Genomic DNA, 14,950 nt, shown 5'->3' on the forward strand with positions numbered 1-14,950 from the left:
GTGCATGGTAATAGGCATGAGTCTAATTTTAGTTTTTGCCATGTGGAAATCCAGTTTTTCCAGCACCATTTATTAAAGAAGCTATCTTTCTTCCAGTGAACATATTTGACTTCTTTGTCAAAGATAGGGTGTCTGAGTGTATTTGGAGTTGTTTCTGCATCTTCTGCCATTCCATGGATCCTAATGTCTGTCTTTTTTTTTGCCAGTACCATGCTCTTTTTAACACAGTAGCTTTGTAGTGTAGTTTCAGGTGAGGATTTGTAATGCTCTTGCCTTGCCTTTGTTGCCCAGAATTGCTTTTGCTACTCTGTCTCTTCTGGTTCCAAATGAATTTTAGGAATGTTTTCTCTACCTCTGTGAGGTATGCTAATGATACTGGATTGGGAGTGCATTAAATCTGCATAACAATTTTGGGAGTATGGCCATTTTCACTGTTTATTCTTCCTATTCAAGACATACAATTTTCTCTTCAATCTCCTCTTTCAGAGTACTTAATTTTCATTACATAGATCTTTTACTGCTTTTGTTAGATTGATTCCTAAGTATTTCATTCCTTGATGGTATCGTGAAGGGTGTGGTTTCCCTAATTTTTTTCTCCGTGAGTTTATTTGCGTACAAGACTGCTATTGATTTCTGAGTGTTGATTTTGTATCCAGTTACACTGGATACAAATCAATTGAATTTGATTATTAAATCTACAAGTCTTTTGGTGGAGTTTTTGTAGTCGTCTATGTAAAGAATCATGTCATTCACAAAAAACGATAATTTAACTTCTTCCTTTCCTATTGTTATTCCTTCTATCTTTTCTCTTGCCCAATTGCTCTGGATAATGTTTCTAGAATTATATTAAATAAGAGTGGTGACAGTGGACATGCTTGCCTTGTTTCTGATTTTAGACAGAAAGCTTTCAGTTTTTGATCATTTAGTATGATGTTGGCTGTTGGTTTGTCATAGCTGGCTTTTATCAGATTAAGGTAAAGACCATCTATTCCAATTTTCTGCAGGGTTTTCATCATGAATGGGTGCTGGACTTTGTCAAATGATTTTCCTCATCTATTGAGATGATCATGTGATTTTTGTCTTTGGCTCTGCTGATATAGTGTATTACATTTATTGATTTGCATATGTTGAGCCATCCCTGCATTCTTGGGATGAACCTTACTTGGATACGGTGTATAATCTTCACAAACACACAAGCAAAAAAGTCACTGAGAGAGAAATTAGGGAAACCATAGCCCTCACAATAGCATCAAAAAATGAAATACCTAGGAATCAATCCAACTAAGTGAGAGATTTATACATTGGAAATTACAGTACACTGAAAAAGGAGATTGAAGAGGATATCAGAATCTTCTTGATGATTTCTTGCATTCTATTTGCCAGTATCTTGTTGAAGATTTTTGCATCTATGTTCATTAGAGAGATTGGCCTGTAGTTTTTTTTTTGTTTTTGTTTTTGTTTTTGGTTGAGTCCTTCTCTGGTTTTTGTATCAGGGTAATACTTGCTTCCAGGAAGGATTTTGGAAGTATTGCTTTGCTCAGTTTCATTAGAGCAAAAACTCAATTTTTAATAATTGCTTGATTGATGAGTATCTGGGTTGTTTCCAAGATTTAGGTATTACAAATAATGCTGCTGTAAACGTGGGTGCATATATATCACTGTGCTATGATGTTTCTCATTCTTTTGAGAAGATACCCAGAAGGAGAATATCTGGGTTGAATGGGACCTCTAATCCTAGAGTTTTGAGAAATCTCCACACTGATTTCCACAGTGGTTGTATCAGTCTACATTCCCACCAACAGTAGAGAAAGGTTCCTTTTTCCCCTCAGCTCCTCCAACTTTTGTTATTGGTTGATTTCTTGATGATAGCCATTCTTTCTAGGATGAGATGGAATCTCTGTGTTGTTTTAATTTGTATCTCTCAAATGATCAATTATGTTGAACATTTTTTCATATATTGCTATTTGTATTCCTTCATCTGAGAAGTGTATATTCATCTCAGATGCCCATTTATGGATTTAGTCTTTGAATTTGGGGTATCTGATTTTTAAAAAATTCTTTATATGTTCTAGATAGAAGTCCTTTGTGGGACAATTGGCTATAATTTTTTTCCACTCAATGGGCTGTCTTTTCACTGTGTTGGTGATTTCTTTTGTACAAAAGCTTTTGAGTAAGATGAGATCCCATTTGTTGATTCATTGTACTATTTCCCTTGCGGTATGGGTTTTATTCATGAAGTCTTTGCCTATACCTATGTCTTTGAGATTTCTATTTTTTTCTTCCAGTAAATTTAATGTTTCTATTTTAATATTTAGATCTTTAATCCGTTTTGATTTTAGTTTAGTGCATGGTAATAGACATGGGTTTAGTTTTAGTCTTCTGCATGTGGAAAGCCAGTTTTTCCAGCATCACTTTTTTGTTTGGTGTTTTCTTTTTTTTTTTTTTCCCCAGTACCAGGAATCGAACATATGATCTTGCGCTTGCTAGGCAGGCGCTGTGCTGCTGAGCTAAATCCCCAGTCCCCTCCAGCATCATTTATTAAAGAGACTCTTTTCTTCTAGTGAACATGTTTAGCTCCTTTGTCAAAGATAAGATGGCTGAGTATGTTTGGGGATGTGTCTGCAACTGCTGTTCCACTGATCCTCATGCCTGTTTTTTTTTTTTTTTTTTTTGCTGATACCAGGCTGATTTTGTCATGGTAGTTTTGTAATATAATTTCGAGCCTGAGATTGTGATGCCCCCTGATTTGCTTTTGTTGCCCAGAATTGCTTTTGTTATTCTAGGTCTTTTTGGTTCCAAATGAATTGCAGGAATGTTTTTTCGAGGTCTATGAGGTATGTTAATGGCATTTTGATTGGGATTGCATTAAATCGTCTCACTGGTACCACCATCCTGGGTACAGTGAAGGAGGACCAGGGCATGGACTTAACACTCTGCTGGCAATGCCAGTGCCATCCAGGGGACAATGAAGAAGTCTTAGGCCTTGGGTTTACAGTTTTCCCACTGGTACAGTACCACTGTCCCAGGGACAATGGAAGAGGCTCTGGGCACAAGGTAACACTCTACCCACCCACACTGCTGGTGCCGTCTAGGGGCAGTGGCTTTCTTTCCTTCTTGACTATTCTCATGTCAATCCTTTATTTCCTTTAAAAATTTCTGTTTTCCATTGAATACTAAGAGAGAGATACAAGTTTTCAATTTTTTTGAGAATTAGAGGATAAAAACCCTTACCTAGAGATAATGAGGTGAATGTTCTGCCAGAAGAGGGAAGCATTTGGCTGTGGAATAATGAGATGTAAATTTGCAGAGATTAGATTTACCTGGTGTCTTGGTTACTTTTTTCTTGTTGCTGGGACAAAATACCTGACGCCCAAGATTAAGGAAGGAAAGGTTTATTTAGCTTACAGTTTGTGGAAGTTTCAGTCCGTACTTGGCAGATTATAAGGCAGAGTGGCACATGGCAGAGAGCTAGCTCAGGGTGGCAGAACACAGCTAAGCCGCAAGCACACACCAGGGCGGAATGGCGGAGGAATGTCCTCAAGCACCCTTTTCCTCTCCCTTACATATGCAAACTATCTACCCCAGGGCGGGTATAGCTCTCATACCCATAATAATCAAACTCTAAAAGCCTGCCCCATGGTCCCATGAGGCTTTGGAGGGGACACATAGACATAAACCATAACCCCTGGGCTTAAGAGTTCCACATCATTCAGTCTCTTCCCCTTGGTGATGTATAAATTTTCTGAGTAGGAGAAGGACATGATTAAAGCATTGTTGAATGGAATTTCATTTTGATAATATGCGTTGGTGCCTTGCAACAAGATACAAGTAGAATTGGTAAGAATATCAGCAATATGCTGTTGGTGTAGTCTTCTACGTGATTTTAGTTTTGGAGTGAGGTTTTTGTGGAGATGTTTTTAGGAAGGGATAGTATTTGAATGTTAAGGCATGTGAAGGTGAGTAGGAAAATGACAGTGTTGGAAACAAAAATGCTGATAACATTTATGTAGTTCCCATAGCAGTGATGGCAAACCTTTTAGAGACCAAGTGTCCAAACTGCAACCCAAACCCCACTTTTGTAAAGTGCCAATACTGCAGTTAAATCCAAATACTTGTTTTAGTTTAGGAAAAAACAGCTCTTGTCTTAAAAGAGCTTAACATCTTAACATATTTTGTCTTAAAAACAAATAAGGGATTTAAGAGAAAAAGTACAAGCTGTGATATATATATATATATCTGTGTTTATCTATATCTGTGTATATATCTATATATCTATAACCATTCCCCAAGATGATTATAAACTGTATGAACTGTGAACATGTATTAATGAAATAAAAAAGAAAAAAAGAAAAACAACACACATGCCATAGAATGTGTGTCACCTCCACTGCCCTATAGAATGCCAGGTAGTGGGCAGTAGTTTTACTTGTATTTTTTTATTCTGTTTGCACTGTTACACCTGGTATTGTACTTCTTGTATAGATTAGGAGACCAGTTCTGAAAGATTACCTAGCTGGCCTAAGGCCACTGATAGAACTAATATCAGTTAGGACCTGACACCAGAGGTCGTGCTTTTTCCTGGCTCCAATACATGGCCTGTAATTAAGCATTATTTTCTTTAAGCTTCAAATTGTTTTTACATGCTAGGTTTGGTATTCAGCTTCTTCACAACCTCATATCACATTATTTCAGCTGTTAAACTTTTCTGAAAGATACTTTCTCCTCTTTCTCTCAGTGACATTTCCTGTAATTTAAACCCTTACTCAACTTTTAACATCTAGTTCATATTGCCTCCTATGTCCTCTGTGAACTTTTTTGTTAGCCCGGCTCACTGTTTTTTCCTCTCCTGAATGTTTATATTCCTGTATTTCCTATTATAAAATTCTTAATAGACACTGTGTGATTTTTGGATATGAAATGCTTGATTCATATGACCAATGAGTATAAGCCCATTGATGTGTATTTAAAATAATAATAGATATGATATAGAAATATATACGCAAGTATAGTTAAGAAAGTTGCTAGGTATTTATGCATAATAGGAAAGCAAAGAATGAATGTTAAACATTAACAAAGCAATAGGAATAGATACAGTATAGAAATATGCACTACTTGGTATAGATAAGAAAATTATTTATGTGTGAAGAAGTTAGAAAGCAAAGAGCGGACTTTCTGAATTTTAAGGATTTACCTTATTACCTTTTTTGAAAGTTCTTGACGCCCCCCCCAAAAAAAGTACAGTTTTTTTTTTTTTTATTTTAAAGAGAGAAAACAATAAAAACAATGATACAAAATTTCAAAACGAAGACCAGGGTTATAGCTCAGCAGCATAAGTGCCTACCTGGCAAGCACAAGGTCCTGAGCTCAATTCCTGGTGCCAAAAAAAAAAAAAAAAAAAAATTCAAAACAAGATAATAGGAGAGTGACTATGCATTGCATATTGTTATCTTCAAAGTAGTTGCTCAGATTACAAGAGATAGGCATGGAAAATTGATCAAATAATATAAGCACAAATCTTTTCAACGAACTAAGAGAAATTAGTAGTATAACTATCTTAACTACCTTATATATATTTTTTTTTCTTTTCATTTTCTTCTTTCCCCCATTGCAGTTTCTCTTCCCTTTTGATCAGTTTCTTCCCAATTCACAATATCTGTCATACATTTAGGATCTTATTTACTCTTTCAGGATCTCACACTAGGGAGACAATATGATGTCTACACGTGTGAGTCTGATTTATTTCACTTATGAGTATGGTTTCCAGTTATACCCATTTACCATCCATTTACTTCTTTATGGCTGAGTAGTACTCCCTTATATAAAGAGACCACGTCTTTTTTATCCATTCCTCAGCTGATGGACATCTGAGTTGTTTTGAAGATTTAGTATTACAAATTGTGCTGCTATAAACATGGGTGCACATATATCACTATGGTATGATGTTTCTAATTCTTTGGGGAAAATATCCAGAAGGGGAATATCTGGGTCGAATGGGACCTCTAATCCTAGTTTTTTGAGGAATCTCCACACTGATTTCCACAGTGATTGTACCAGTCTACACTCCCACCAAGAGTGGGCCTCTCTAGCATTTGTTATTGGTTGATTTCTTGATGGTAGCCATTCTTTCTGGTGTGAGATGGAAATCTCAGTGTTGTTTTAATTTGCATTTTTCTAATAGCCAATGATGTTGAACATTTTTTCATATATTTATTTGCTATTTGTATTTATTCATCTGAGAAGTGTCTATTCATTTCAGATCCCCATTTTTTGATTGGGTCTTTGAATTTGGATCATCTGATTCTTTTCAGTTCTTTGTATATTCTAGAAAGTCCTTTGTCTGAGGGACAACTGGCTGTAATTTTTTCCCATTCTGTGGGTTGTCTTTTCACTCTGTTGGTGATTTCTTTTGCTGTGCAAAAGCTTTTGAGTAAGGTCCCATTTGTTTATTCTTTGTAGTGTTTCCTGTGTGGTCTGGATTTTGTTTATGAAGTACCTGCCTATGTCTTCAAGATTTCTGCCTATTTTCTCTTCCAGTAGATTTAATGTTTCTGTTTTAATATTTAGATCTTTAGTGCACTTCAAGTTTAGTTTAGTGCATGGTGATAGATATAGGTCTAGTTTTAGTCTTTGGCATGTAGAAAGCCAGTTTTTCCAGCACCATTTATTAAAGAGGCTATCTTTATTTCAGTGAATGTGTTTGACAACTTTGTCAAAGATAAGGTGGCCAAGTATGTCTGAAGTTGTTTCTGCATCTTCTGTTCTCTTCCACTGATCCTCAAGCCTGGTTTTTTTTTTTTTTTTTGGCCAGTACAATGCTGATTTTATCACAGTGGCTTTGTAGTATAATTTCTGGTTGGGATTGTGATGTCTCCTGACTTTCCTTTTTTGCCCAAAATTGCTTTTTTTATTCTAGGTCTCTTTTATTTCTAAATGAATTTAGGAATGTTTTCCCTAATTCTGTGAGGTGAGTTAATGGTATTTTGATTGGGATTGCATTAAGTCTGTATAACATTTTGAGAGTATGACCATTTTCACTGTTGGTTCTCCTTACCAAGAGTAAGGGATATCTTTCCATATTCTGATATCATCTTCTATTGCCTTTTTCAGAGTACTGTAGTTTTCAATATAGAGGGTTTTTACATCCTTCGTTAGATTGATTCCTAGGTATTTCATTGTTCTGGCTGCTATTGTGAGAAGTGTGGTTTCCCTAATGTCATTCTCAGTGAATTTTTGATTCATATACAGGAATAGTATTGATTTTTGAGTGCTGACTTTGTACCCAGCTACACTACTGATTTTGCTTTAAATCTAGCTGTCTTTCAGTGGAGTTTTGGGGGTCTTCTATGTGGTATACCATGTCATCTGAAAAAAGTGATAATTTAACCTCTTCCTTTCCTATCATTATTCCTTTTATTTCTTGCTCTTGTCTAATTTCTCTGGCTAAGGTTTCCAGAACTGTATTGAATCAGAGTGGGGATAATGGATATCCTTGTCTTGTTCCTGATTTTGTTCATTTTCAATTTTTCTCCATTTAGTATGATGCTGGCTGTCAGTTTGTCATAGATGGCTTTTATCAGATTGAGATAAAGACCATCTATTCCAATTTTCTGTTGGTCTTTTTATCATGAATGGGTGCTGGACATTGTCAAAAGCTTTTTGTATTGCAATGATGCTGTTTTTGTCCTTGGCTTTGTTAATATGGTGTATTACATTTATTGAATTACATATGTTGAACCAACCCTGCATCCCTGGGATGAATCCTACTTTGTCATGATGTATAGTCTTCTTGATGATTTCTTTCATTCTGTTTGCCAGTGCTGGTATTTTAGCATCTATGTTCATTAGGGAGGTTGGCATGCAGTTTTCTTTTTTTGGTTGGGTCCTTTTCTGGTTTAGGTATCAGAATAATACTCAGTTCCAGGAATGATTTTGGCAGTATTGCTTCCATTTCAATTTCATTAAAGAGTTTCAGTATTAGTGGTAGTATTAGTTTTAGTATTATCCTCTCTAAATTTCTTGCAGAACTCATTAGTAACCCATCAAGATCTGGACTTTGTTGGTAGGTTTTCAATTACATTTTCAATTTCATTGACTGATATCAGATTATTTAGAGTATTTATATCTTCTTGATCTAGTTTTGGCAATTCATATGTGACCAGGAGTCTGTCCATTTCTTCTGTGTTTTCCATTTTATTAGAGTACAGGTTTTTGAAGTAGTAGGTATTTATGATCTTCTGGATTGCCACAGGGTCCATTGTGATTTCACCTGTTTCATTCCTAATTGCTTAAATTTGTCTTTTTTCTCCTCCTGTTGATAAGGTTTGCTATAGGCTTACCAATCTTATTTAACCTTTCAAAGAACCAACTCTTTCATTCATTGATTCTTTGTATTATTTTCTTAGTCTCAATTACATTAATTTTTGCTCTGGTCTTTATTATGTCCTCCCTTGTATGAGCTTTGGTTTTGATTTGCTCTTCCTTTTCTAGGCATTTGAGGTTCAACATTAAGTTGCTTGTTTGAGCTCATTTTGTTTTCCTGATGTCAGAGGTCACCACTATAAATTTCCCTTGTATGACTGCTTTCATTGCATCTCATAGGTTCCAGTATGTTGTATGAGCATTTTCATTTAATTGTAGATACTGTTTAATTTCTTCTGTGACCCAGTCTTTGTTCAGGAGGGTGTTTAATTTCTGTGTGTTTATGGAGTTTTTGTGGTTCCTTTTGCTGTTGATTTCCAATTGCATTGAACTGTGGTCAGATGATACACATGGGGTGCTTTCATTTCCTTTGCATTTACCTAACCTTGTTCTCTGGGCTCATATATGGTTTGTTTCGGAGAATGTTCCATGTGCAGCTGAGAAGAATGTATATTCTGATGTTGTAGGGTGGAACACTCTGTAGACATCTACTAAGTCCAATTTTTCACAGGTTTGTTTTAATTCTGGTATTTCTTGATTTTTTTTTGTCTGGTTAATCTATGTAATTGTGAGTGGTGTATTAAGGTTCCTCCATTACAATTGTGTTAATGCTTATTTGATTTTTCATGTCAATTAATATTTGTTTTATGTAGTTGGGTGCCCCAGAGTTTGGTACATATATATTTTGATAGTTATTTCTTGTTGTTTGAGTCCTGCCTTAACAAATATGTAATGTCCCTTTTTATCTCCTTTGTTCATTTCTGGTTTGAAGTTGACATCTATGAATAGAATAGCTACCTCTGCTTTTTTCTGGGGTCCTGTTGCCTGTAATACTGTTTTCCATCCTTTGACTTTCAGTCAGTGAGTTTCTTTTTGGGTTAAATGTCTTTCTTGAATGCAGCATATTGGTGGATTTTGCTTCTTAATCCATTCTTCCAATCTGTTTTTCTTGATTGGTGAGTTGAATCTATTTACATTAATGGTTACAGTTGATACATATTGGCTTATTTTTTCCATGTTATTTTCATCTCGTTGGTTCTCTGTCTTTCCCCTCTGTTTAATTGCTTGCCCTTCTTGGTCACTTTTATTGGTGTTCTTGTGGTTGTAGTCTTCATTTTCTCTTTCTAATACATGCTTCAGAGCATAGCGAAGAGCTGGTTTGATGGTCATGAATTTCCTCAGGCGTAAGTATCTTATTTCTCCATCAATTTTGAAAGATAATTTTGCTGGGTACATCAGTGTGGGTTGGAAGTTTTTTTTTTAGAGCTTGAAATACCTTACTCCGGCCTTTACTTAATTTGAGGGTTTTTGTTGAGAAGTCTACTGTGATTCTCATGGGCTTTCCTTTATAGGTGATTTGTTTCTTTTCTCTCATTGTTTTTAATATTTTGTTCTTGTGCTGAATTTCTGCCATCTTCTTTATTACATGCCTTGGTCTAGTTTTATTTTGGTCATGGCTGTTTGGAGTTCTGTATGCTTCATTTATTTGTATATCAAATTGGTTATCCTTGATTGGGAATTTTTCTCCCATTATTTCTGTGAAGAGGTTGTTTTTTTTTTTTTTTATGGCATTTGCACTGTCTATGGCTTTCTCATTGATCCCAATCAATCTTGTTTTCTTGTAGCTGTTGAACTGATTTTTCATGGTGTCTTGCGATTTTTAGGATATCTTTCTTTTCATGATCACTAGCTGCAATTCTGTCTTTAAGATCTGATATTCTATCCTCTTGTCTGTTTAATATGTTTCATATACTTTCAATGGAAGTTTTAATCTCTTGGATTTCTGTTTGGATCTGTGTCATGGATTCCATTTCTTTTTATGTTCAGCATTTGTGTTTTTTAGCATTTTCCTAAGCTCATCTATTCTCTTATCTCTGTGTACTCTTAGTATCTTTGGTTTTACGCATCATTTCTTTTTATACCTGATAGACTGTTTTCTCTGTAACACTTGTTTTCTCACTTATATTGGTATCATCTCAGGAAGTTCCAGTGTTTGTTGTCCAATTTCATCTCTCTCATTGTGTTCCAGGCTTGTCCTGGTTGGGCTTGAGGTGTGGGGTTGCATTTTGATTGTGTATGTTGCCATTTTCTATTTTTTAAAACAAAAATTTGTTTTCCATGTTGAAGCTTGCTAATTTCTTATGGTAGATAGCTTTATCACTAGTATTGAGGCTTCCCTAGGAGATATCTATTCTTCAGGAATGTCCTCTAAATGTAGGTGCTACCTTATAGCTATCCCAAGAACTCACCTTCCCGATTTGTAAAGAATACACAGTTAGTATTTTTCTTAGCACCCAGTCCTTTGGTACTGGATTGTGGTGATGATTATGACCTGATACAATCAGAGTGTTACCATTCAAGGGTGAAAAAATGATTATATCATACATGACATCCTGGCTGAATAGTACAGTTAACAGCAGCAGTAATTCCAAGTATAGCTTAACTACTGACAGACTGGTAACCATTTACCTGATGCCTCCAACCACAGGGACAAACTCTAAAGTTATATAGCAAAATCAAACATATACCATATACTTGTATACAGTGCTTTTCTTCTTAGTAGAGTGATTTCACCTTGCTGCTGGGGACGAGGGGGTTAAGATGGGTAGGAGACAGGATAAAGTGATGAATGAGATCAAATATAGTAGAAGGAAGGCTGAAGGTTAAAGGATGATCATCTGAGTTTGGGAAACTTGAGGACACAGGAGGGAAAGAATGAAAGAAGATGCAAAGGAGTATTATATGGGGAAGAGACATTGTTTACTCACTTGAAAGTATAAATTCAAGAGGTAGTTGAGGAAAGAGAGAAAGAGGATCAGTAGATGAAGACAAGAAAGGTAAGAAACCTAAACAGTGAAAAAAGGAAGAAGGGAAGAAAAGAAGAAAAAAGAAGAAAAGGGAGGTCAGAAAAAGAGAACAGAGGAAAAACAAAAAACAAACCAAAAAATACCTCAAAACAAAAATAACCACAAAACACAAAACCAAACAAGACAAGTCAGACGAACAGGGGAGAATAAAAGTAGTAAAATTCCTCTGGTGTTCACAGTTTTGTGATAGTATTCACGTCAGATTCCAGAAATGTGCTGTGTACTCCAACCAAGTTTGCCATGGGATTTATGCTGGCTCTGGAGCTGATCTTGGCTTCTAGATGTAGGGCTGAGATTGGTCTTTAGGTGATGGAGTTTTCCAGAGCCCAACTACTTGCTCCTTGCTGCTGTGAGGACACTTCCCCATGCTGTGAGGACACTTCCCTGTTGCTGGTTTTGCTGATAACTCTGCCTGCCAAAGGCATGTGTGTCCCCCTGTCGAGGGATCATGTTCAGGCGTATGTTTTATTTTCTGTTGGGTTTTATAGTATTGCAGTACAGTACAATTTAAGCTACATAACAAATCACTTGAGTTACAGTTGTACCTTGGTTCATGAACTTAATTCTTTCCATGTTTATGGTTGCAAATCAAATTGAATGAGATCTGAATCAAATTCAGTGGTTAGGTTGAGTGTTGACCTTATGGGGAAATTTGATTCATTTCTTGTCCAATTCGGTTTGTGACCAGAATCGTGGAAAGAATTAAGCTTGTGAACCGAGGTACCACTGTAATTTCTCTTTTAGGATAATTGCAAAGTATAAACATGGATAAAATCACAGCTTTTTATTGTCTGTAGAATTGGAACACCATCCTTGTTATACTCACTTTTTGGCTTGTTATAAGAATTAGATTACATACTATACATGAAAACTCTTTGTAAACTGCTAAATGTTTGAAATGGCACTTGACTTATAATGTACTTTAAAATAAGCTATACCACTGCATGTTCATTATATTTTTTTCCTTTTTTCCATTAAATTCAGCTTTCCACAAGCTACAAATCAAACATTACTAGACAAGTTTAAGCATCAGCATGAAGAAAATTCTTACATCGAATTTCCAGCTGTGATGGAGCCTGCTTTCATCATAAAACATTATGCTGGAAAAGTAAAATATGGGGTAAAGGTCAGTAAATTTCTCATTGAATATGGTGTCAGGGCAGAGGTGTGTTCCTGTATCACTATACCTTGTATACTTATGCTGTTTTCTTTGTAGTTTTTGGAGATTCTTGGTCAGTACAATTTGAAAACATTTTATAAAGTTACTACTAAAATTTAAGATCTACTTTTCAGTACATTACTCTCTTAAGTAATGTTTTTGTTTACTTCCTTTTGCAGATTAAAGTCTGATGTTAGTCCATTCTAATGAATTTTCAATCTGAAAGAATAGGTTTTTTATATATATACATACACACACACACACACACACACATACATACATACATACACATACCTCAAAGTCATTGGTTTTTCTACATAGTTTTTTGAACCCCCCCCATAAGTTCTGACAGGGACTTCATCATGCACCATTAAGCATTTGTAAACTTGCACTCCTAATGAAAGTATTGAAACTCCTAACTCCTAGGAAGGGGAATCTTCATGTCATCCATTCCTTGTTTGTAATTGGCAAGACTATTACTCTTCCACCACTTGAAGTTTATGTGTACCTTCAATTTAAGATACTTAATTTCCCAGGAATGCAGTGATGATATGAAGAATAGTGGAGCAGTATGTTTTTTTCTTGGGTCTTACATGTATGTCTTAGTTAAGGTAACTTATTCATCCATTTACTGATTCATTTATTTAAGAATTGTTAAACACAGATCATATGTCCGACTCTGCTTATTCTCAGGAACAATCTCTAGTGAACTAGATAGATATACTCCTGACTCTGTATGTACACACATGTGCATATAAATCAGCTGGGTGTGATGGCCCATGTCTGTAGATATCTAGAAATTTCTATAGGGTACAGTACCTAGAAATTGAGAAATCTGAAGGTCCATCTCACTTGGAAAATGAAAGTCATTGGTCACTACCAGTACTTCACATTGGTCATGGAAAAATTTTAGAATTTTAGGTTGTAAAGTGTAGTTGTTAATACAGTGGGATTGTCTTCGGAGTGGTGCAGGTTAGTGTTTCATTTTCTGCACTGGTACTTCTCTTTTTGTCTTTCAGTAGACAATTTTACCTTCCTACTTAATTATCAGAGTATTATGTTTGAATCTGCTTTATTAATGTGTGAATAAAATACAATATGTTTTATAAGTTAATGCCTGACACCATATTTGTGCCTGACAGCTCTTACGTTTTAAGTAATAATTACATAGTGGTAGTATTAGTTTGGGGTTGAAAACTCTTACTGAAATTGGAGAGATAGAGGGAGAGAGAGAGAAGTAGAGAAAGAGACAGGCAGACAGACAGACAGAGACAGTTAGTTTCTGCTCTAAGGATATTTAAGGAGGAGCCCAGGATTAAGACTCCTGGGAAGTTTCTTTTTCCCCTTGTTTTCAGAACAAACAGGGATTAGGAAAGGAGAGCCCTAAAGGTTATGGAGTCCCTGCTGACTTCTGTGCATTGGGCTCCATGACACTCTAGGAATGCTGCTCATGGAATTCTGAATTGAAAGTATTCTGTGAAGCTGTACCAAGCTAGAATGATGTACTCTATTACCTTTCCATTGACAGGACTAAATCCCTGGTATACATAATTTATGGGAGAGTTGATTTATTTTGGCTCATGATTTCAGAAGTTTTGGCCCATGGTGAGCTGGCTTCAAGGCATTTAGGAAGCAGAGAGCAAGGGAGAGCCAGAGAGGAAGGGGCCAGGGACCAGATGCAGGTCTCACAGTCACACCGCATGATCAACCCAGACACTCCCAGAATTGTGCTTTATTAATCTCCTAGGTGTCTCTCAGACCAATCAAACTGACAGTCAAGATTAACCATCACATGTACTCACTATATCTTTAGTCTTTTCATTTGCTGTATATAGTTTTAAGATTATAGTCAGTATTTCACTATACAGAACATTCTGAACTTTTATTCTTGGCTTATTAGCTTCCTTCCCTCCTCATATTTCTACAGAATATTATAATCTATTTTCTTGTGTTCTAGCTCCACTAACTTGCATGCTTTAGCAGATGGGTATTTACAGTTGTTAGGTCATCTTAACCACAGATTTTTAAATCTATATGCTAAGCTAGGTATGTGGCACATGCTGATATTGTCAGCACTCAGGCTGAGGCAGGAAGATTGTGAGTTTGAGCCAGCCTGGGGCCATATAATGAGTTGAGAACTATCCTGGAGAATGTGGAGACCCTGTCTGAAAACAAACAAACCCTCCAAAATTGCATGGTGATAATATTTAAATAGAAGGTGCAATAGAAAAATATGGTGTATGCTGAAATAAAAAAAATCATTACAGTAATGTAGCCCTGGCTGGCCTCAAACTCATGGTGATCTTCTTGCCTCAGCCTCCTGAAGGTTGGCATTACCAGTATGTGCCACTACACCCAAGGACACATCAACTTTAAATCCCTTCAGATATGCCCCTTGTTTAAATACACTTACCCTGCTATCTGTGCCACTTTCTGAAGCTGTTCTGCAAGGCCTTTTCCATGAATGTCTTTATTAGTTAAGCTGTCACGGCTCCCTTCATGTCCT

General features: G+C 36.1%; 1 protein-coding gene across 7 annotated transcripts in view; it reads left to right on the plus strand.

The window, feature by feature from the left end:
• Myo9a (myosin IXA) overlaps positions 1–14,950 on the plus strand; it is a 207,138-nt gene that overhangs the window by 69,078 nt on the left and 123,110 nt on the right. For all 7 annotated transcript variants that reach the window (XM_013518986.1, XM_013518991.1, XM_013518987.1 and 4 more), the window contains one exon: positions 12,270–12,411. In XM_013518986.1, coding sequence (XP_013374440.1) covers positions 12,270–12,411 — 142 coding nt within the window. The remainder of the gene's footprint in view (positions 1–12,269; positions 12,412–14,950) is intronic.

This window comes from Chinchilla lanigera, unplaced genomic scaffold (assembly GCF_000276665.1).
Source record: "Chinchilla lanigera isolate Chin_1 unplaced genomic scaffold, ChiLan1.0 scaffold00049, whole genome shotgun sequence".
In the NCBI taxonomy this organism is placed as follows: Eukaryota; Metazoa; Chordata; class Mammalia; order Rodentia; family Chinchillidae; genus Chinchilla; species Chinchilla lanigera.